The 23,029-nt window shown below is 39.7% G+C and overlaps 1 protein-coding gene across 2 annotated transcripts in view; it reads right to left on the bottom strand.

The window, feature by feature from the left end:
• The window catches only part of abhd12.S (abhydrolase domain containing 12 S homeolog), a 51,424-nt gene extending 31,923 nt beyond the window's left edge, over positions 1 to 19,501 (bottom strand). Inside the window, exon 1 of one of the 2 annotated variants that reach the window (XM_041564360.1) lies at positions 19,240 to 19,501. In XM_041564360.1, the coding sequence (XP_041420294.1) occupies positions 19,240 to 19,403 (164 nt within the window). In that variant the 5' untranslated portion in view covers positions 19,404 to 19,501. The remainder of the gene's footprint in view (positions 1 to 19,239) is intronic. The other variant, XM_018265127.2, reaches the window with a different exon arrangement.
• Between the last annotated feature and the right edge of the window lie 3,528 nt (positions 19,502 to 23,029).

Here is a 23,029-nt window from a genome sequence, read left to right as displayed (position 1 = left end):
TATATATATATATATATATATATATATATATATATATATAAAAATCTGTTTGCTCTTTAGAGAAATTGAATTTCAGTGCAGAATTCTGCTGGAGCAGCACTATTAACTGATGCGTTTTGAAAAAAACTGTTTTCCCATGACAGTATCCCTTTAAGCAGAAACCTTCCTTCCCACTTCTTGCATTGGACATGGATGCAATATTTACTTGTGGGAAACTGGATTTGCACACTCATTGAGCTCTAATGCCATAATTGAGATATGCTGTAAGGTTTGTAAACATGATAAGGCGCAGTAGCAGGGGAGGTAGGAGCCAACAGCTCTTAAGATATGTGAACTGTTGACTCGTGTCACACATTATTGCTAAGGGTAATATGATTGGGATTGCTGTGTGCATATGCAAACCTCTGGATTTCTCCACACCGAAGGAAAGCTACAGACACATTTGAAACAGAACTCACTTTTTGTCCCCAAATAAACAATTTGCATAGAAAGGCAGAGAGAAATCCTTTCCAGAATCAATGCTTTAAATACTGAAATGAGTTTTATTATCATGGAACTGAATGCTAGCAATAAACAGCGGGGCAGCCTGTGGACTAATAGCCCAGCAATAATAAACATGATAATAATGGCAATAAGCAAGTCAGAGCTCAGCCCATCTAAAGCTCAGGTGCATCTTTTAGGTAACTGTCACTACTTCTCCTTAGGGAACAATGTAATAAACATCTCCGGGGTCGATTTACAAACATAGGTGCTAAATTGCATGAGTGAAGTTGTCTGTAGTGTCCAGCAATTCTGAATGTGCAACCAGAGGTCAATAGTACTTATTTCTAGTAAATCCAAATGGCACACTTTGCTATTTAACTCAATGGAATGCAGCAGGGTACTTTTTTGGTGGTGGGGGGGCACCCAGTGTGTGTGTGTGCCAGCAGCATAAAGCTAACAGTTGCTCTAAAGCAGTAAAACTGTGGGGATCTAAGTTCTCACATACACAATGCATAAAGCACAGAGCAAGCAGGATACAAACTGATTGTGTTTAATATTAATATCTATAAACAGGATGGAAACAGACATTAAACTCCTTTGGGCTCCAGGTATCTACTGGAATAGAGAAATGCCCTGATGATGCTGCAGCTTTCTCTGGGTCGATAACATAAACAGCTTGGATGGCCGCCATGTTGTCCATATTTACCCAAAAAATCATGTCAAGGAGGTTCACTAATATACACCATCTGAAATGAAAAAAATCAGGCTTCAGGCCACAAAGATAATGAAGGAAAACTGTGTTTTTTATGATCAGTTAGCTGGTTAAAGCCTGGTGATAGCTCATTTGGCAATAGATTTTGCCAGCTGACAGTTCATACAGCAGTGAGCTATAAGGATAGCTTTTGCCACCCGACAGCTTCATGTGGCAGTGACCCCCCTTAGATCAAAAGCTGACTAAAGGTGGCCATAGATGTTAAGATTTTTAAAAGATATTTTCGTTATCGTAAGACCAAGCTTTTCCTGAAATGATTGTTTAATCGTACGATTTCAAAAGTTATAATAGCACTTAACTGCTGCAATCTATAAGGCCTGTCTACAGGGCCTAAGTTGTTGGAATATAGCCCCCAGTTCACAGGGCATATTTGTTAAATACAAAAAATATATATCCCAAAACACTCTACATTTAAGTTAAAAAGTAACCTTTATTTAACATTTTAAAAGAATAGGCATACAGACCAATGAATGTCCCGCCTTACGCGTTTCATACCCACTGGTTCTTATTCATAGGCATTCGTAAACGCATGCAATATATTCTAGTTGAAGACAGGAAAACTGTGGGCAGCTGCCTGCTTGGCCTTGCAAACAATTGGAAAATGGCTTGAATTCTATGTGACTGATGAAAATCTTCTAACCTGCCCAATCAATTTTCTGACCGATGTCGGACGAAAAATTGCTAAAAGCGCGATCGTATGGTGCCCACTAACCTCAAGATAATTTGAAGGATTTGTCTGATTGCACTAAAATTGGTTGTTAAGGAGAGAATAATCTTAACGTCTATGGCAAGCTTAAAGGAGAAGGAAACCCCCAGGGCGCTAAACCCCTCCCCCCCTCCCCTGTGCTGCCCCCCCTCCCTCCTCCCCCCTGGCCTACCTGTCCCCCTGGGCAAATGCCCCTAACTTTTTACTCACCCCTCTGCGCAGGTCCTGTCCACGGAGTACGCAGTCGCCATCTTCTCCCACGCGCGTCTTCTTCCTGCTCTGATCGGCGTTTTCTGGCGCATGCGCAGTAGGAACAGGTACCGGTACGGCTCTACTGCGCATGCGCCGAATGTCACGAAGTGAAATCGGAAAACTTCGTGACATTCGGCGCATGCGCAGTAGAGCCGTACCGTACCTGTTCCTACTGCGCATGCGCCAGAAAACGCCGATCAGAGCAGGAAGAAGACGCGCGTGGGAGAAGATGGCGACTGCGTACTCCGTGGACAGGACCTGCGCAGAGGGGTGAGTAAAAAGTTAGGGGCATTTGCCCAGGGGGACAGGTAGGCCAGGGGGGAGGAGGGAGGGGGGGCAGCACAGGGGAGGGGGGGAGGGGTTTAGCGCCCTGGGGGTTTCCTTCTCCTTTAAAGGAGAAGGATAGGTTAAAACTAAGTAAGCTTTATCAGAAAGGTCTATATAAACCCTCAAAGTAGTGTTGCTCTGAGTTCTCTGTCAAAAGAAACATTGCATTTCTTTCCTTCTATTGTGTACAAATGGGCTTCTGTCTTATACTTCCTTCTTTCAGCTTAAACCTCTAGGGTATGACATGAGCATGCTCAGTTTGCTGCTCTCCCTCCTCCTCTCCCTGCTGTAATCTGAGCCCAGAGCTATGATTGAGCAAGGAGAGACTCAGGCAGGAAGTGAAGTCACACCAAACTAATATGGCAGCTGCTATCCTAAACAACCAGATAGATCTTCTAAAGCTGTTTACTCAGGTATGGTAAAGCAACCTACAGAATAAATATAGTGTTCTAGCTTGCAATATTGTGGCTAATCTATTGGCAATTATCTGCCTCTATGTCATGTTGTAGGTCTTTTCACTCTGAAAAGGGGCACAGAAACCTGTGTCAAGTTACACAATGTGAGACGCAGCCTACAAAGTGCCAGAAAAATGGCCATTTGTGGCCCTTTTAAGCACTTTGCAGGCTGTATTGTAAATGAGGTCTATTAACTCTGATTAACTGTGATTATTTTCCTGCTACATGTTACATAATGGCTGAGCAGACGTGGTTTGGTTCTTTCTATACTCTTTTCTACATGTCAAATAGCACCTGGCCTGCAGCCTGCATCTGTCAGCATTCTAATTTTGAAACATTTGGGCTGGAATGGTTAGTAAATCTTTCAGTGAAATTCTCTGATTTCAACACAGGGAATGTGGTCACGACTGACTAATACGAGACATCTTATAAAATACTGGGTATGGGGAAGTGAGGACAAGAACTGTAACAGTCATTTTGCTGTGTAGCGCTATTATCATCTAGCTCTGAACAGGAACACAACAATCTAATTGCTGAGCACTGCACTTCTTTGAATTGTATCATCAAAATAAATTGGATCAGTTTAGTTATTGTTTGAAAAAAACTGACACGTTTTAGTCAGTGGCCAAGAAAGGTGTTAGAAAATATGATACAGTGATTCTAGTTAGCCCCACGCTGGGCCTGTGCTTTATTGACAAATTACTCTAATAATTACTCGTAGAAAAAAATGTACATTAGCTTGATACTGGTCCTGCAACATCTATGATGGGAAAGCCCATTATCCAGAAAGCACTGAAATACAATAATGATATTTTCCATTTGAAGCAAATAATCCATTGTTTTTACAGATTTGCTCTAACTCGGTAATAATAAACCATTAGTTAGTACTTGATGGTAACTAAGCTGCATGAATCAATATTGGTCCTAGTCGTCCCTGCTGTCAATCTCTGCTTTTATAATGGAAGAGGGGGTCATTGAACCCATTCTCCAAAAGAAGTGTGAGGAAAGGTGGCCATAGACGTAACAATTATGATCTATCTTGGAAAAGATCTTTCCAAGAAAGATCGTTCTTTCAATACACACGTGTAGAGCTGAATCGTCAGATATACAGGTAGATATACAGGTAGTAACAATAGAAATCTACCTGTATCTGACGGTTCAGCACTTATAATGGCCGATGTTTGGGTCCCTTCAAAGGCACCCAATCAAAATTTTCCTTCCAGCCCGATCGACAAGCCGACCGATATTTAAGTCTTCTGGCGATATCGGTTGGCTCTTTTCCAACCATACACGCACCGAATATTGTACGAAAATTCGTAAAAGTGCTGCCTTTGTTTATAATTAAAATAAAAACAGCATATTTCTGCTTAATAAAAGGATTTGGAAAAGTGCATTTTTTTGCAAAGCTCTATTTCCTATGACTTTTCCAAAGGTGAACATCCCTTATCCAGAAAACCCCAAGTATTCTATGCCTGTATACAAAGTTCTTTTAAAATGTAACCCTACAGGAGCACAACGAGGGTACAAGTATCTGCAGCATGTTATGACACTGTGGCTATAAAACTAGTTCATTACTGCACTTACCATGCAGCCCCATACGCTACCCAGCAAGTAAGTACTTGTCTGTAGCTCCAGAAACTGCCAATTGGCCCATTTATTTTTTTTTGTAATTTTTTTTTATTTTTAACATTATTTAGCTACACACAGATATGCCCAGGATTTCTTCTCCCTTACTGTATATATGCACTCTAACTAATAATTATTGAGGGATTCAGGGGGTTGTTTATTAAGGTGCGATTTTTTCACATCGTCTGTTTTGACGCAGAAAACCCAAAAAAGTTGCGGTAAAAAAATTACGTGATTTATTGCACAATTTATTATGCCCCGAAGCTGTTCCAAGTCCGAATCCGAAAATACGCCATCTAAAACCTGCCAAATTCCTGTAAAATTTTTGGGGGTTTACCGCTACAAGTCAAAGTTCTTTTGGTTTTCGGCGTCAAACATGAAAAATTCGGATTTTTCCCGATCCAAATTTTTTGGAGTTTTTTTATTGATAAATAAGGGCAAATCGCACATTCTAGTTTGGTCGGACTTGTTTAAAATAACTTGATAAATAACCCCTTTAAAGGACCAGTAACATCAAAAATAATTAAAAAGAATTTGTTAGCATACATCAAAAAAAAAAAAACCACAACGACAAACTAAACTTTAAAATCGGAAAGTCTTTATTAAGACATAGCTTACCGAAACTCAGTATACGCTCCTCTTCAGAAAACGATCGGGCGTTACATCGTGCGGAGCTCAATTTCTCCTCCCTGCCTTCCTTATAGGAGATAGCCAGGGAGGAGAAATCGAGCGCCAGACAATGGATCATCGCCGTGTTGCCTTTTCTGAAGAGGAGCGCAAGCTGAGTTTCGGTTATTTCTTAAAGGAGAAGGAAAGCTACGGAGGCATTTTATTGCCAATAGATTAGCTGCAATAGTGCAAGCTAGAATGCTATATTTATTCTGTAGAATGTTTTACCATACCTGAGTAAACGGCTCTAGAAACTCTCTGTTTGTTTAGGATAGGAGCTGCTGTATTAATGTGGTGTGACATCACTTCCTGCCTGAGTCTCTCCCTGCTCTGGGCTCAGATTACAGTAGAGAAGGGAGGGGGGGGGAGGAGCAAACTGAGCATGCTCTTGCCCAGGGCAATGAGGTTTAAGCTGAAGGCAGGAAGTCTGATACAGAAGCCCATGTGTACACAATAGAAGGAAAGAAATGCAGTGTTTCTTTTGACAGGGGACTCAGAGCAGCATTACTTTGGGGGTTTACTGGTATATTTAGATGGACCTTTCTGATAAGGCTTACTTAGTTTTCCTTTCCTTCTCCTTTAATAAAAACTTTTCGATTTTAAAGTTTAATTTGTCTTTGTGGGTTTTTCTTCGATGTATACTAACAGTTTTTTTTTTTTTTTAAATTGATGTTACGGCCCTTTAATTTATGTCCAGCCATTGCATGTATTGCCATTAATTATGTTATCAGTGCAGGACACAGGTCAATAGACACTACACAATAAAACAGGGGGGGTGAAACTATTACTTCCATAGACCATTCTGCTGACACATTACCAAATTAGCCAAACAGAGCAATTTTACTGCTGACCTAGATACCAATTATAACAAGAGGAAGAAAATGATGTGTTTGTCCGCCTGATTTCTTAAGCACGTGATTTTTGTCAAGCTTTTATCTAATAGGTTTCAGTCAATGTTGCCAGTAGTTTTCCAAAGTCAATTTGATTTAGAATCATGCTCTAAGCAGCACGGAGACAACCACTTCTATTGACTGTCAGCTGGAAATGTGTTTTAATAAGACGTATTGAAAGAAAAAGATTATCAAGAACATTATAAAGGGCCGTCTCCCATAGACTTCATTATAATCAAATAATCCAAATTTTTAAAAAATGTTTATTATTTCTCTGTAATAATAAAACAGTATCTTATACTTAATCCTAAATTACGGTAGCCATACACTGAGAGATCCGCTCCTTTGGTGATGTCGCCAAACGAGCGGGTCTCTCCCCAATATGCCCACATCGGGGTGAGTTTCTGGATCAAATACTCTGTTTACATATCTTAAAGGAAAATTATACCCACCAAACAATGTAGGTCTCTATAAAAAAGATATTGCATAAAACAGCTCATATGTAAAATCCTGCTTCACTTAAATAAACCATTTTCATAATAATATACTTTTCTAGTAGTATGTGCCATTGGGTAATCATAAATAGAAAATTGCCACTTTAAAAAATAAGGGCCGCCCCCTGGGATCGTAGGATTCACTGTACTCACAAATATACCAACAAACCATACATGTTAGGTCACATGAGCCAATTAACAGACAGAGTTGTGTCTTTTGCTTCCACACTTCTTCCTGTTACAGTTAGAGTTGTAGTATTTCTGGTCAGGTGATCTCTGAGGCAGCACACAGACCATCATGAAATGGTGGCTCAAGGCAAGAGATGTAAAAGGGCAATATTTACTTAAATATATATTCCAGTTTGGTAAGATTCTTTAATATGCCACTTAATATGATATGAACTATCTGTTGCTTAAGTGTTCATTTTGGGGGTATAGTTTTCCTTTAAAACTATCAACAGTCCTCGAGCTTGAAAATGTACCTGTCTCATAATATTTAGTCAGAATTTGCAATAGCAGTACCAATCAACTTGCTAGCTTCTCTTGCACTGTAAGCATGTAGCATCTACACACATAAAAATGATCTTCCTTTTAAACTGGTTCCACATTTTGCTGCTTAAAGTATAAGGAGATTTGCTGAATGATTTAAGTCAGTGGAATTTACTGAAGACAGAACAGTTTTTTTCCTCCAGAAATAAACAATCAATGTTATTGAGTTACAGAGTATGTTAGAGCCCTGCTGGTTAAGGTATTGAAAGGACTGAAAAAAATATACCACATTACAGCTATGCTATTTGATCATTTAAGCTGCGTCATTTAGCAATGCAATGTAGAGTCCCAGCCATGCAAAAGTTAAAGTAATGGTACACATGGAGGGAGGGCAAACACTCCAAATGGCCCTGCAGTTAGTTCTGAAATTAAAATTGCCCGATGCAGTTTTATACGAAGGTTATCCACAAAATGCTCAAAATCACCCTGTATGCCACTACCCTAAAGATTAACTTGTATGGCTTTCACCAAACTCAGCATCCCTACTCTTGGCTTCATCACAAATATATATATATATATATATATGTATAGCTTTTATAGCTTGTCCAACGTATGTTGTCTAATCCCTGCTAGAGACCTGCACTGGTCTAGGATATGCACCTGATCTCATCCACTTGCTATGCACTATATCAGGAGCACCATACTCTACTAATGCGAGGTCTACTTTCAGTGATGTTGCCCCATTATGATCTACATCCATAAAAGCATTGTTAGGATTCTGTTCCATGGTAAATATTGCATAAATAATGATTTGCAAGAAAATGTATATGGCTATATATTGCTATGTAACCATAACATACCGTATATACTCGAGTATAAGCCGACCCGAGTATAAGCCGAGGTACCTAATTTTACCTACGAAAACTGGGAAAACTTATTGACTCTAGTATAAGCCTAGACACAACTACAGCCCTGTCTCCCAGCAGCGCACATTCTGCCAAAGCGACCCCCCCAGCGATCAACCGGACTTCTTTGCAAAGTTGATGGTGACAGAGAATTGCCAAACGGATTACTGTGTGCATTGTCCCACTGTCCCACTACCATGTGCAGAGGGTGCTGTTTGATATTGCCATCACTGTTAATCTTTCGTATAACCAACAGAAGGCGCTGTGTGATATTGCAGTCACTGTTATTCTTTAATATAACCAACAGAGGGCGCTGTGTGATATTGCAGTCACTGTTAATCTTTCATATAACCAACAGAGGGCGCTGTGTGATATTGCAGTCACTGTTAATCTTTCATATAACCAACAGAGGGCGCACTGTTATTCTTTCATACAACCAACAGATGGCGCTGTGTGATTTTGCAGTCACTGTTATTCTTTCATATAACCAACAGATGGCGCTGTGTGATATTGCAGTCACTGTTATTCTTTCATATAACCAACAGATGGCGCTGTGTGATATTGCAGTCACTTTCATATAACCAACAGACGGCGCACTGTTATTCTTTCATATAACCAACAGAGGGCATTGTGGGATATTGCAGTCTCTCCCCAAGTGAACTGTTGATATAGGAATGATTAAAAGTGACTGCAATCTCAGCTACTCGGGTCGGGTACCGCTGACCCGAGTATAAGCCGAGGTAGACTTTTTCAGCACATTTTGGATGCTGAAAAACTCGGCTTATACTCGGGTATATACGGTTATAAATATCTGAATGAAAAGCATGAAATAGGAGGGTGATCTAGACAAGCTGTTTGTTGACGTGTCTTGAGATCTACTGATCACCATCTAAAGGTCTACTAGTAGATCCCAATCTACCTTTTGGGCACCCCTGCGCTATATGCTTTTGTAAGCTGGATGTCAATCACAGAGTACTAAAAAGCAGGAGAGTAGAAAATTGTAATCTGAAAGAAGTTCAATATGCAAGGCTGACTGCTACTACATTGTATTGAGAGACAGAACCAAGACTGCAGAAAGGGACTTTCAAAGTAGCTTAGAATTACATTTTCTATCATTAAGCAAAATTGCAATTTGGGTTTACATTCCCTTTAATAGCATTGCTATAAGTAGGTCAACAAAGGGATAAGTAGAAGTAATTATTTTTCTCTTTTTCTGTTTAATCATTCTTACTTTTCTGGGACAGATCCCGTCAGTAAGTTCAGCAACAGCTGGAGGTAAAGTAGTCCTGCTTTATGTAAGTTCAGTTTACATAGTCACTATTAAACATCTCTTCCTTTTCTCACTAAATGGCTATTTTTTTTTTTTATTTGAAATCCTTTGACTGGCTAGTGTTACACCTACATAAAGTGATTTTCTATTGCTGCTATTAACTAAAGCGAATACAATCAGGGTCATTTCAAGCCCCTTGGAGTTTGCACTGCAGAGTGTTTGTTTAGGAAACCCTGCATTCATTTCCCTCATGTTATCCCCATCTTTTTGGCAAACATTCTTGTATCTGTTTTTAAATCACAAACATTATAATGTAATGTTTACCTACACATTTTTCTTCTTGATCATTTTAGGGTATGATACTGGATTTGGTTTGGGATTTGGCCAAATCCAAGCCATTTTCAACAGTATTCGGCCAAATTCAAGTGCCTGGCTTTACCAAATCTGAACCCTATAAAATCATTTAAAAATTTGTTTTCATGGGCACAGATTTTCTTTTCTTTTATCCTTTGCCTAATTTGCATATGTTCGGATTCGGTTCGGGAGTTGTTGGCCAACATCATGCCCCTGGCAACATCCGTGGGCCAGTTTTCTTTGCTTAAAGGGGACCTCTCACCCAAAAAAATATTCAAAAACCAATTTATCACATAAGTCAAGCAAAATTAACTTTAATTACACAATATAAATTATTTGAATCTTGTTTACTTCAGTCTGGGAACTCATAATTATAGCAAGCAGGCAGGAGCCATTTTGTGGACACTGTTATTAAGGCAAGCCTTACATCATCTCAAAATCTTGTTTGTGCACCAGAATGGGGGACCTGATGTCCATCCCATGCACTGGTTACACAATTAAATGGTGGAGAGCGGTGACATCTAGGAAGTGCTGAATGGAAAGTGAAAGTAATTGTCTGCCCCGCCTCTATGCCTAAGGCATAGAGGAGGGGCAGACAATATTTGATTGACAGCTGAGATTTTTAAATGATCTTACAACAGCTATGAATGCTTTAATAAAAAAATAGAAATTGGATTTCATGTTTAATTTGAAAAGGACTTTTATTATACAGATTTTTGTGTCTGGGTGACAGGTCCACTTTTAAATTATTTATTTCTCCTCTGCACCTAATCTCCCCGAAATGCCTTCCAGACGGCAAGAACACGAATCGATGGAACTTCAGGCGACTTAAAAAATCCAAAGCCATTCGTATGCCATCCCGCAGGCAATTCGTATTCTTGCCAGCAGGAAGGCATTTGGGGAGATTAGTTGCCTGCAGTAGAGAAGATTTGTCGCTGGGCAACTAATCTCACCGTCTGCCATCACCCTAAAATCACTAGCTATGCCTATGGCTATTTAAGAGACATCAAGGGAAAGCAATCAGATAATTTTATATATATTTACTTGTTAATATGTCCATTAGACAAGAACAATGGGAAAATTTAAAAAATGATGGTCCTTTATATAATTAAGACAACTGACACTTTGCTGAAATGATAAAGAACACCTCCCTTTTGCATTCAAGGAAATTACATCTATACTTTGCATTCCCTGTGCATCAGAGTGCTGTACGTTTCATAATTTGATCCTAAACTTAAACTTACACATCAGATCTGGTGAAAATCAAGCGCAGTACATCAAGCGGGTTTATCACAGTGGGCAGCTCACGTTACAGTTACTGGAGATCTGTCATGTATTCAATTTCCAACCTGTCTGAGGTTTGATGCTGTCAGTCTGCATTATAATTATACTACCCTTTCTGTATCTTACATGGGGGATGGAAAAAAAACATGCAAACTTTCTTTTTTTAAAACGGTGTTCAAATGCCAAAAACACAATACTGCTCATTTTTATGATAACTGATAACAAGAGCTGCATTATAACTACATGCCTTTATCTCCTGCAGCTGAAAAAACATAAAGGGCCTACAAGGAGCAGGATAGAGAACTGTTGTTTTATTTATTTGTAATTAGCCATATTTATGATCCACCCTAAAAGTATATTTATTTGGTCTCAATTTCTAGGCAAGAGAAACTATATATAGATAGATATCGATATATATATAAAAAACCCATTTCTGCAGTCTTCTAAACAGCTAGTTCTGATATAGAATTGAGTGATTAATAATTTAAAGGGGCCATTACCCTGCTTATCTTTGCAAACGCTAGTCAGCCTCAGCTAAAAACACTATCGTGTGACTATAAAGTGCTAGATTACTCAAAAACCAAAATCGATAAGAAACAAAAATTGTAGATTCAGTGCATCCTTAAGCTGGCCATAGATGTAAAGATTTTAAAACAGTCCAATCGTTATCGTGAGACCACGATTATTTAAATGTACGATGTGTCCATCAACTAAAAAGACCATTTCAGGTGATATTGCCAGCAAAACTGAAGAGTAGCTGCCTGCTTTGCCCTGCAAACATAGATAGATTGCACTGGGACCAATAAAGATTTTTAAACCTGGGCGATCAATTTTCTCTACACATGGTGGGTATTAATTAAAACTCAATTTTTTCTCATTATTTTAAAAATAAAAATTCCACCTAACTCCCACCACGAGTTGGCTTCATTTATTAAAAAATCTGAACGAAAATTGCACGCACAGAAAACGTTGTGACAAAATTGTGCAACAACTTGAATCATGCTACTTATACAAATTGTCGCTGGAAACCACAAATTTTTAGAATATTAAAACAGGTGCCCTTTAAAACACTTGAAAATCATGAAAGCAAAAACCAGCTTCCAATTGTAAAGGGACAGGACTTTTAGCTGGAGTATTATTCAGATTCAGATTTTTAGCAGCTTTGGAAAATATTTATTTTAACTAGTTATGTTTGTGATATTAGAGGTTATATGTGCACTTTAATAGTAATGCTAAGTAATAGTATGCTAATAACATTGGCACCATATATGTAATAATGGATACAATGCACTGATTGGTTGTCAGGGATTTAAAAAGTGTGTTTTACTTCCTGTTCACTATCCTGATGACTGTCCCATGTTGACCGAAAATGCGTAGATATGGAGATTGAATAAACGTTTTTCACGTTTTTATGAAAATTTCTGTGCCGTGAGTGCTATTTACATTTTTTTTTTACACAGTAGTGTTTATTAGTTTGCAACCTCAACATAAAATTTGTTCTCAATACAAATATCTTGACCATAAAGAATGTCAGTGGTGCATTGCAATTGGCTACCTAAAGCTGGAATCAGCCTGTAACAGCAGGTGAAATCAGCTGCCTCAGCTGCAGAAAAATAAAAGGTTAGGCTGAGCAACTCCCAAATAGTTAAACAACACCTGCCACTCCCAAAGACTACATATATATATATTTTTTAAATATGTCCTCCTCCCACACAAGCGCTATGTGGCCCACACCAGTAAGGAGTTTTGTGGCACGCATTTGCATAATGATCTCTTCTCCCAGCAAGCTTGTTATACACACAATGCAACCGTGAAAGCTGTGCCAAATCCTCAGTGCCACAAATTTCCACCTTTGCCAGGAGCTCCCTTCTGGTACAGGCTGCATAACACTCACAGGGACATTAAAAAAAAAAATTATTAGCTCACATCTCCGTTGGAGGCAACAATTTCAGCGTGACAGGCGCCCTTGAAAACAAAAAAGTAATAACACTAAATTACTGTTTTTGGTTCTTTTTTAAGAAATTGCAACATTTCCCATTAAATTTGCTTGAACCAGGAAGCAAAATACATCCTCTAAACAAACAGCTTTAGGGCTTTAGCACATGGGCAGATTCGGGGAGAGTCCAAGATTTCCAAAGTTGCCCGAAGTTGCCTCACGAGGAAACTTCGGGCGACTTCGGAAATCGAAGCGCCGCGAGTGCATTGGCGCTGCCGTTTTCTCATTATAGCAGGCGGAAGACAGTTCAGGGAGATTGTCGCCCCGCAGAAGAGACGATTAGTCACCAGGCGACTAAATCTCCCCGAATCTGCTAGTGTGCTAAAGCCCTTATATATAAAAGAAATAAGTAGGATAAACTAGTGAAGCAAAAAGAATATATTTAAAAAAAAATAACTTAAAATGCTAGTGACACAAAAAACTTTTTCAAATTATTAATTAAAAGTTACTTATAAGTTAATTTTTCACTGATAGGTTGGCTTTTGTAAAGTAATTGTTACTTGAAGTTCCTAAACCTGACTTTCGCAGCCTGTCCGTTAGATTACTGCAGCACAAATATGGCAGCCTCCTCATAGAGGAATTAGAGGGATCAACTACTTCCTAAAGCAACACAAAAGCTTTAGGAAGTAGTTGGTATCTCTATATCAGTAATCCCCAACCAGTAGCTCTTGAGCAATATGTTGCTCTCCAACCCCTTGGGTGTTGCTCCCAGTAGCCTCAAAGCAGGTGCTTATTTTTGAATTCCTGGTTTGGAGGCAAGTTTTATTTGCATTAAAAAACAAGTGTACATCGAATTTATATTATAAGAAATTTGCTGAACAATTGGGCCCCCACCTCACCTCTATGTTGATCGCATTGAAAAATGGAGAGTCATTACACCCTGAAACGCTCAAAGCTAAGATTTCAGCTATCGCTAAACCTGACACTGATCTATCTGAATGTAAGAACTATCGGCCCATATCACTGTTAAACACGGATGTGAAGTTGTTGGGGAAAATTCTTGCTCAACGCTTTAACTCCTTTTTCCCTCAATTGATACACAAAGATCAGGTCGGGTTTGTTCCCTCAAAGCCTCAGACGCCATTAGACATCTTTTGTTGTTAATGGAACACTCTAAAAACTGTAAACTTAAAGCTATGTTATTGAAGTTGGACATTTGTAAAGCGTTTGACTCCCTAAACTGGAATTATCTGTATTATGCTTTGGGTAAGTGGGTTTTGTTAGGGGGTTTCTACAATGGATCCACTCACTTTACCGTAATCCCACTGCGATAGTTGGTATGTTTGGTTTCTCCTCTCACACATTTTCAATTCATAGGGGCACCAGACAGGGGTGCCCATTATCCCCTATCTTGTTTAATTTGGCAATTGAACCATTAGCTCTAGCAATTCGATCCAATTCCGATATTTATGGGATAGCTGTTGCCGGTACCCATCATAAAGTGAGCCTTTTTGCAGATGATTTGACTCTTATCCTCTCCAAACCCCTAACATCTCTTCCTAACCTGTATAGATTAATGGACATATTTGGGACCTTATCGGGGTTTAAGATTAATCATAATAAGACAGAGGCTTTAAATCTATCCCTCTCTCTTATACCCTCCCCTATTCATGTTCCAGTCTCTCAATCAAAGTGATGCATAGTTGCTAGGAGGATTTGGACCCTAGCAACCAGATTGATGAAACTGCTAACTGGAGAGCTGCTGAATCAAAATATATCAACAACAACACAAAATAAAAAATTAAAACCTATTACAAAATGTCTCAGAATATCACTCTCTACATCATACTAAAAGTCAGCTCAAAGGTAAACAACCCCTTTAAATCTAGCCAATGAATGAAAAACAGTGCATGCTATATAAAATACACAGAGTATTAAATGATACCATGTATCTCTAAAGGGCCTATTTATAAAGCTGTGTCGATAAATGGTGCAAAATTACAGTTGACCTTGCTGCATCTGATACTGTGGTCCACTGTGTAATAGCTTGGCCACACTACTGCGAAGAATGCCATGAGTAAAGACTTCCAGAAAAGGCTGAAAATTGATATATTTTTTTTTTTTAAAAACCTGTATTATGCTTTTCTCTGTGGCATTGGTTCCACTTATTTTAACAGACTTTATGATGTCTATAATGGGCAGAACAATATCATAAACACACGTTATTTTGACATACAAAACTTTTATAAACAAGACAATTGGAAATGTTATATCAGGAATTTACAGGAAATGGAAACCTGAGTACTTTGATAAAAAAAAAAACATTGCTGTTTCAATATTTGTAACTATGCAATTGGTGTTATTCTTTTTTTTTTATGTACTGTATAAAACTATCATTGCATTTAACAACAGGCTCCTAGAGATGATACTACATGATGAAATAGCACAGGACTGTCCAAACTTAAGTACTATGGACCAGATTCTTGGTATTTTCCAACCCACACTGGAACTCACCCAGCCTGAGGTTGAGAATGAGCCTCAGAACCCAAGTCATGTCTGCTACCTCTGATCACAGTTTATATCATAGATAAATCGGATTTCTAGTGGTTTTACCAAAAAAAGAGAGGACTGGGGTGGAAGGGGAACAGTGAAAAAGATTAGAGCTGTAAATCACCCCAATACCTAGGATGTTGGCCTGAACCTGCAGTTTATAGTGGTTTCAGGTCTAACCATGCATCACTAGCTTCTATGGTCCCATGGCCTATTCATGTGAGTTTAAAGGGGTGTTCAACTTTAAGTTAACTCTGAGGGGTAGATTTACCTAGGGTCGAATATCGAGGGTTAATTTACCCTCGATATTCAACTGTCGAATGTAAATCCTTAGACTTTGAATATCGAAGTTGAAGGATTTACCGCAAATAGTTCGATCAAACGAAAAATCGTTCGATCGAACGATTAAATCCTTCGAATCGTTCGATTCGAAGGATTTTAAGCCATCGATCGAACGATTTTTCTTTGACTTAAAAATTGTTACAAAGCCTATGGAGACCTTCCCCATAGGCTAACATGGCACCTCGGTAGGTTTTAGGTGGCGAACTAGGGGGTCGAATTTTTTTTTAAAGAGACAGTACTTTGAATATCGAATGGTCGAATAGTGGAATGATTTTTAGTTCGAATCGTTCAATTCGAAGTCCTAGTCGAAGGTCGAAGTAGCCAATTCGATGGTCGAAGTAGCCAAAAAAATAATTAATAATTATTCAATTAATAATAATAAAGTTTTTTTTATTCTATTCCTTCACTCGAGCTAAGTAAATGGGCCCCTTAGTATGTTACAGAATAACAAATTCTAAGCAACTTTTCAATTGGTCTTCATAATATATTTATTGTAGTTTTTTAAATACTTGCCTTTTTCTTCTGACCCTTCAAAAGGGGGTCACTGTACCCCATCTAAAAACAAATGCTCTGTAAGGCTACAAATGTATTGATATTGCTACTTTTTATTACTCATCTTTCAATTCAGGCCTCTCCTAATCATCTTCCAGTCTCTTATTCAAATCGACGCACAGTTTCTAAGGTAATTTGGACCCTAGCAACCAGACTGCAGAAACTACAAACCGGAGAGCTGCTGAATAAAAAGCTAAATAATTTAAAAAACGACATATAATAAAAAATGAAAACCAATTTCAAATTGTCTCAGAATATCACTCTCTACATCATACTAAAAGTTAATTGAATGGCGAACAGCCTCTTTAAAGGAACAGTTCAGTGTCAAAATAAAAACTGGATAAATAGATAGGCTGTGCAAAATAAAAAAAATTCTAATATAGTTAGTTAGGCAAAAATGTAATGTATAAAGGCTGGAGTGACTGGATGTCTAATATAATAGCCAGAATCCAACTTTCTGCATTTCAGCTCTTTAAGTTAGACAGTAATGATATTGAAAGAAAATTGGAATCTGTGATTCTCTGCCTTGCAATTCCTACAAGTGTAGATACGGATTGTACTGCATACATTCCCAATGGATCTTATCAGCAAAGCACACAAGCTTCTGCCACTGCCTTTTACAAGTAATGGACAGAACTGACAATTGACTACTCATAATACAAAATACACACACCAGATAGTCTAAGCTTCATCCTGAAATTGCTCTTCAAAAAACAGAAACACCATAAAGAAAAAATGGTTTATATTTAATGGCTGTGTTTGTTCAACACCCACAGATAACATATTGCATGGCAGCGGCAGTACTATTTTTAAATGGAAAAGTGTTCATCCTATAGTAGTCTAAATAGCCTGGAATACCAGCTAACCTGTCTGTCTTCATTTAGACGAAACATTTATAGAAGTCCAGGTGGATAAACAGCAACTGTACATTATGTAAACAAAATGACATTATATTAGAGCTTTGAAAGCAAACACACAAATTTTATCAGTGCAGATCGACAGCACATTATATATTAAAGGGGTGGGTTAGCTGTAAGTTATCTTTTAGTATGTTAAAGATTAATCAACATTTTAATTGGTCTTCATTATGTATTTTGTTACAGTTTTTGAATTATTTGCCTTCTTCTTCTAAATCATTCTAGCTTTCAAACTGGGGTTACTGACCCCATCTTTAAACAGATGCCCTCGTGTTTCTATTCAAACCCTCTCCTATTCATATTTCAGCCTCTTTTTCAAATCAATGCATGGTTGCTAAGGTAATTTGGACCTTAGGAACCTGACTACTGAAATTACAAACCGGAGAGCTGCTGAATAAAAAAACCTGCATAAGTCAAAAACCACAACTAATAAAAAAATTAACCCCAATTGCAAATTGTCTCAGCATATCACTCTCTACATCATACTAAAAGCTAATTGAAATGTGAACAGTCCCTTTAATTGCATTTAAAAATGCTTTTGTGTGTTTTACTGTCCCTATTAACTCCCCAACAGTCTGGAAGGGGATGAAGCCCCCAAAGGCCGACATGTCTGATACACAGGTGGAAACAGTCGACATGTAGAGTGTGCACCCTGGAGGAAATATGAAAATGCAGTTGTTATATTGGTGTCGTTATATTGGTGTCGCCTGTGGCCTGAGAAAAGCATACTGCACACACTGCTGTTCTGTTAGGTACTACATACAGAACAATCCATTTTCATATGTTGCCGTTCTACATTAAGCAGAACTGTTATGAGAGCAAAGTTTGCAGTTATTTGAGCTGTGGCTACTAAAGCAAATAAAGTTCTGTCTGGCATAAAAAATGGCATTAACTCAAGGGACAGAACATAATTATGCCTCTTTATAGGTCCCTGGTGAGGCCTCATCTGGAGTATGCAGTACAGTTTTGGACTCCAGTCCTTAAGAGGGATATAAATGAGCTGGAGAGAGTGCAGAGACTAAGTGCAACTAAACTGGTTAAAGGGATGGAAGAATTAAATTATGAGGGTAGACTGTCAGGGTTGGGGTTGTTTTCTCTGAAAAAAAGGTGCTTGCGAGGGGACATGATTACACTTTATAAATACACTTTATAGGACATTATAGACAAATAGCAGGGTACCTTTTTACCCATAAAGAGGATCACCGTACCAGAGGCCACCCCTTCAGACTAGAAGAAAAGAACTTTTATTTGAAGCAACGTAGGGGGTTCTTCACAGTCAGGACAGTGAGGTTGTGGAATGCACTGCTGGGTTATGTTGTGATGCTGATTCAGTTAATGCCTTTAAGAATGGCTTGGATGATTTTTTGGACAGACATAATATCAAAAGCTATTGTGATAATAAATTCTATAGTTAGTATAGGTATGGCTATATATAATTTATGTGAAAGTATGGAGGGGTGTGTTTATGGATGCTGGGTTTTCATTTGGAGGGGTTGAGCTTGATGGACTTTGTCTTTTTTCAACCCGAAGTAACTATGAGAAAGGGAAGGCACAGAGCCTAAGAAGATGAAGAGGAATACACAGGTGCATATGCAGAGCATTCAGATGACAGGGGCAGCTCAGCAGGATGATAGTGTTACACCAGCTGGGGGTCTATGGAACTACAAGCTGTAGCAGCATCCTCACAGCAGCACAGGGAGACATGGGACTAGTGAAGGGCCTGGAGTCTGTGTATCAGCCCCTGACTATGAGACTGTTGCTAGGCTGCCAATGAGCAGACAATGAGTGCCAGAGTGACAGAGTGCCAGGCAGGAGAGGGGAAGGTGAAGGTTTGGAGGGCACAGGCTGGATGCAGTGTATCTGTTTAGGAATCCATATACCCCCTATACAAACCCCCTGCTCTTGCCATTACAGATGCCCGTGTAGCCCAGCCCTGAGTGTGTGACAGCTCTTGGTCATTCAGTACCTGCCGAACCTCTTCATTTCCTTGCTGTCGCAGTCGGAGTCGTGTGGATAATGGCCCTTTGCGCCAGCGATTCTCAGCTTCTGCTTTAGACTGCACTCCCTGTCCAGCGGGGCCCTGACAAAGTTCTCATTTTCCGGGGCCCCCGGCTCGGCTCTCTTTCTCATCCCTGGGCAGGTAAAGGGGGCACGGCTGACAGGCTGCGGCAGCTTCAGGCACCAAACTGCTCTTTCACCGCTCCCCCTCCCAACACAGCTGAGTACCAAGGACCGCCCCCTACACTGTGACCTCCCGCCGGCAGCGACCAATCGCGTGAGAGAGGCGGGGAACAAAGATGCACAGGAACTGGAGCACTGGCTACCGCTATGAGACTTGCACCATCCAGGACCGCTGTCCCGACGAATTCATCGCTGAATAAATAGTCACGGAAAAGACTCGCCGCCTCTACAACTAGGAATTGAGGGAGTTGTAGTTCAGTACTACCTGGAAACCTTAAAAGTGCTGCAGCCTTGTTTTTTTGGCGGCCAGTCCACAATCGGAATAATGCCCTAATGTCAAATATAAACGATTACGTTTATGTAAAACAAAAATAATAATTTAATAAAGAAGTTTTCCCACATCTAGTTCCCCATAGCAACCAGATATTCGTTTTCAAACAGCTGAATGGTACTTGCCAACTGCTCATTGGCTCATTGGTTGCTATGGGTTGGTAGTCACGTAGCAAACTTTAATGTGTCACTCTATTTGCATATGTAAAAAATCCCTTTTAGGGCAGGGGCACTAGAAGCTACTGGGGGAGATTAGTTACCCAGCAACAAACCGCTTCTTCTTTGGGCGACTAATCTCCCTGAACTGCCTCCCCGCCAGCTAGAATCAATTTCACGGCGGGATTGCACTCGGATTGCTTCATTTTCCTAATTCGCCCGAAGTTTCCTCATGGGAAAAAGAAGCACTCCAATTGCCACCCCGCCAGCGATTTACATTCTAGCCGGCGGGGAGGCAGTTCGGGGAGGTTAGTCGCCCGATGAAGAAGAGATTTGTCGCCGGATGATTAATCTCCCCGAATCTGAGCGTGTCTCTGCCCTTAGATTGTAGCTGGCAGGAAGGCTTTTCGGGGAGATTAGTCACCCGAAGAAGAGGTCAACAAGTGACTAAATCTCCCCGAATCTTAGCGTGTGCCTTACCCTAAGGGACTAATCTCCCCGAATCTGAGCGTTTGTCTCTGCCCTTAGATTCTAGCTAGCAGGAACGCTTATCAGGGAGATTAGTCGCCCGAAGAAGAGGAGATTTGTCGCCGGATGACTAATCTCCCCGAATATGAGTGTCTCTGCCCTTAGATTCTAGCTGGCAGGAAGGCTTTTCGGGGAGATTAGTCACCCGAATCTTAGCATGTGCCTTACCCTAAGGGAGGAACTCAACGATGCGACAGGTGCCGACGTATTGGATGTTTTAAAGAAACAGGAAGTGAAGGAGAATTTTTATCCGACATAAATGCAGTTTGTTCAAGTCAAGTTTAATTCGGTTTCAACAATACAATTAACTTATGCAGGCAAAAAACACAGGGGATTTCCAATACGCAAATTGGTAAATGTAGTTCTTACATGCGATTCTCCTTCACTTCCTGTTTCTTCAAAACATCCGACACGTCGCATGCGTTTCGTCGCATGTCAACGTGTCGGCACCCGTCGCATCGCGGAGTTCCTCCTTTATAATCACGTGACATATTCAACTTGAGTACAATCCTGAAATCAGTGCATGTTCCCCTGTATATGTACTGCTACTGTTCATAGTAATATTGTAGTATTGTTATTGCTACTTTTAATCACTTGTCTTTTTATTTAGGCCCTCTTCTATTCATGTTCCTCTAACTTAAATAAATGCATGGCTGCTAGGGTAATTTGGACCCTAGCAACCAGATTGCAGACAATGTACCGTATATACTCGAGTATAAGCCGAGTTTTTCAGCATCCAAAATATGCTGAAAAAGTCTACCTGGGCTTATACTCGGGTCAGCGGGCAGTAGCTGAGATTGCAGTCACTTTTAATCATTCCTACACCAACAGTTCACTTGGGGAGAGACTGCAATATCACACAGCGCCCTCTGTTGGTTAAATCAAAGAATAACAGTGACTGCAATATCACACAGCACCCTCTGTTGGTTATATCAAAGAATAACAGTGCACCCTCTGTTGGTTATATGAAAGAATAAAAGTGACTGCAATATCACACAGCACCCTCTGTTGGTTATATGAAAGAATAACAGTAACTGCAATATCACACAGTGCCCTCTGTTGGTTATATGAAAGAATAACAGTGACTGCAATATCACACAGCGCCGTCTGTTGGTTGTATGAAGGATTAACAGTGATGGCAATATCAAACAGCACCCTCTGCACATGGTAGTGGGACAGTGGGACAATGCACACAGTAATCCGTTTGGCAATTCTCGGTCACCATCAACTTTGCAAAGAAGTCCGGTTGATCACTGGGGGGGTCTGTTTGGCGGAATGTGCGCTGCTGGGAGACAGGGCTGTAGTTGTGTCTAAGCTTATACTAGAGTCAATAAGTTAAAATTAGGTACCTCGGCTTATACTCGGATCGGCTAATACTCGGGTATATACGGTAAGTTAGAAAACTGCTAAATAAAAACCAACTCAAAAACCACAAATAATAATTTATTATAATAAAAAAACCATTGCAAATGGTCTCAAAGAGTCATGTGTGTTTGTTTCACATGCTACCCTGCAATCCAAAACGCGTCTGAGCACTGCTGATTCTTTGCAGGTCCTGCTGCCGGCAGCAGGGCTGTATTTAGGACCTACAAGTAGGATTGCCACCTTTTCTGGAAAATTTATATTTATCTTTTTTCCCTATTAATAACATTGGAATCATCCATCATTTTTACCAACCAGGTGTTAAACCTACCCACGAGTGCCCCCAATGCTGCAAACTGCGCAGGTGCACACATAATTTCCTCCTGAAACCCCAGGCACCCCCACAGCTGTGCCACCAGATTTAGATAGTAACTTGTAAGGTCTCTGGCAGCAGCTGGGACCAGTGGTGTAACTAGATACTACTGGGCCCCACAGCAAGTCATTTTTCAGGCCCCCAAAATGTCTAGAGGTTGACCTGTTTTATAAATATTAATTGAAATTTTATATGGATTAGGGCTTCACTGGCCCCTATACTGACTGGGCCCCCCTGCAGCCACAGGGTCTTCTTCCTCTGTAGTTACGCTCCTGGCTGGGACATTTTTTCTTTAAAAAAATAAATTTTTTAATATAGGAACCTGAGGGCACCGGTCCTGGGTCTGTACATCAGAGGAGATTGCTCTGGCAAAAATTAAAATTTTCATGAAAACAGGACAACATTTTCCAATTAGGCTGCATTACACACAAGTAATGTTAAATATACTACAGTAGAACCCCCATTTTAAGTTTTTCAAGGGACCAAAAAAAATGGTGTAAAATCCAGGAAAATGTAAAATCAGGGAAATGTATTATGCATAATATATAGGTGGGACAAAACAACAATGTAAAATGAGGGGAAACTTAAAATCAGGGGATGTAAAATGGGGGTTCTACTGTATTAGACATAATCACTCCTTGCCTTTAGAGTTCTATAGCAGCATGTCACAAAAACTGTCTTTTAGGGAAGCTAGATATGCTGCAGTGGGAGCAAGTTGCAATCATACTCCAGCACATAAAAACAATAAAGCTTACAAAATGCAGCCCAATGAAAAAATGTCAGTCTCTTAGATTATTTCTTGCCGACCCCTTCACAGTCTCTCAAC

The sequence above is a fragment of the Xenopus laevis genome, chromosome 5S (genome assembly GCF_017654675.1).
Source record: "Xenopus laevis strain J_2021 chromosome 5S, Xenopus_laevis_v10.1, whole genome shotgun sequence".
NCBI classification, from domain to species: Eukaryota; Metazoa; Chordata; class Amphibia; order Anura; family Pipidae; genus Xenopus; species Xenopus laevis.
This window is presented reverse-complemented; position numbering and strand designations above follow the sequence as displayed.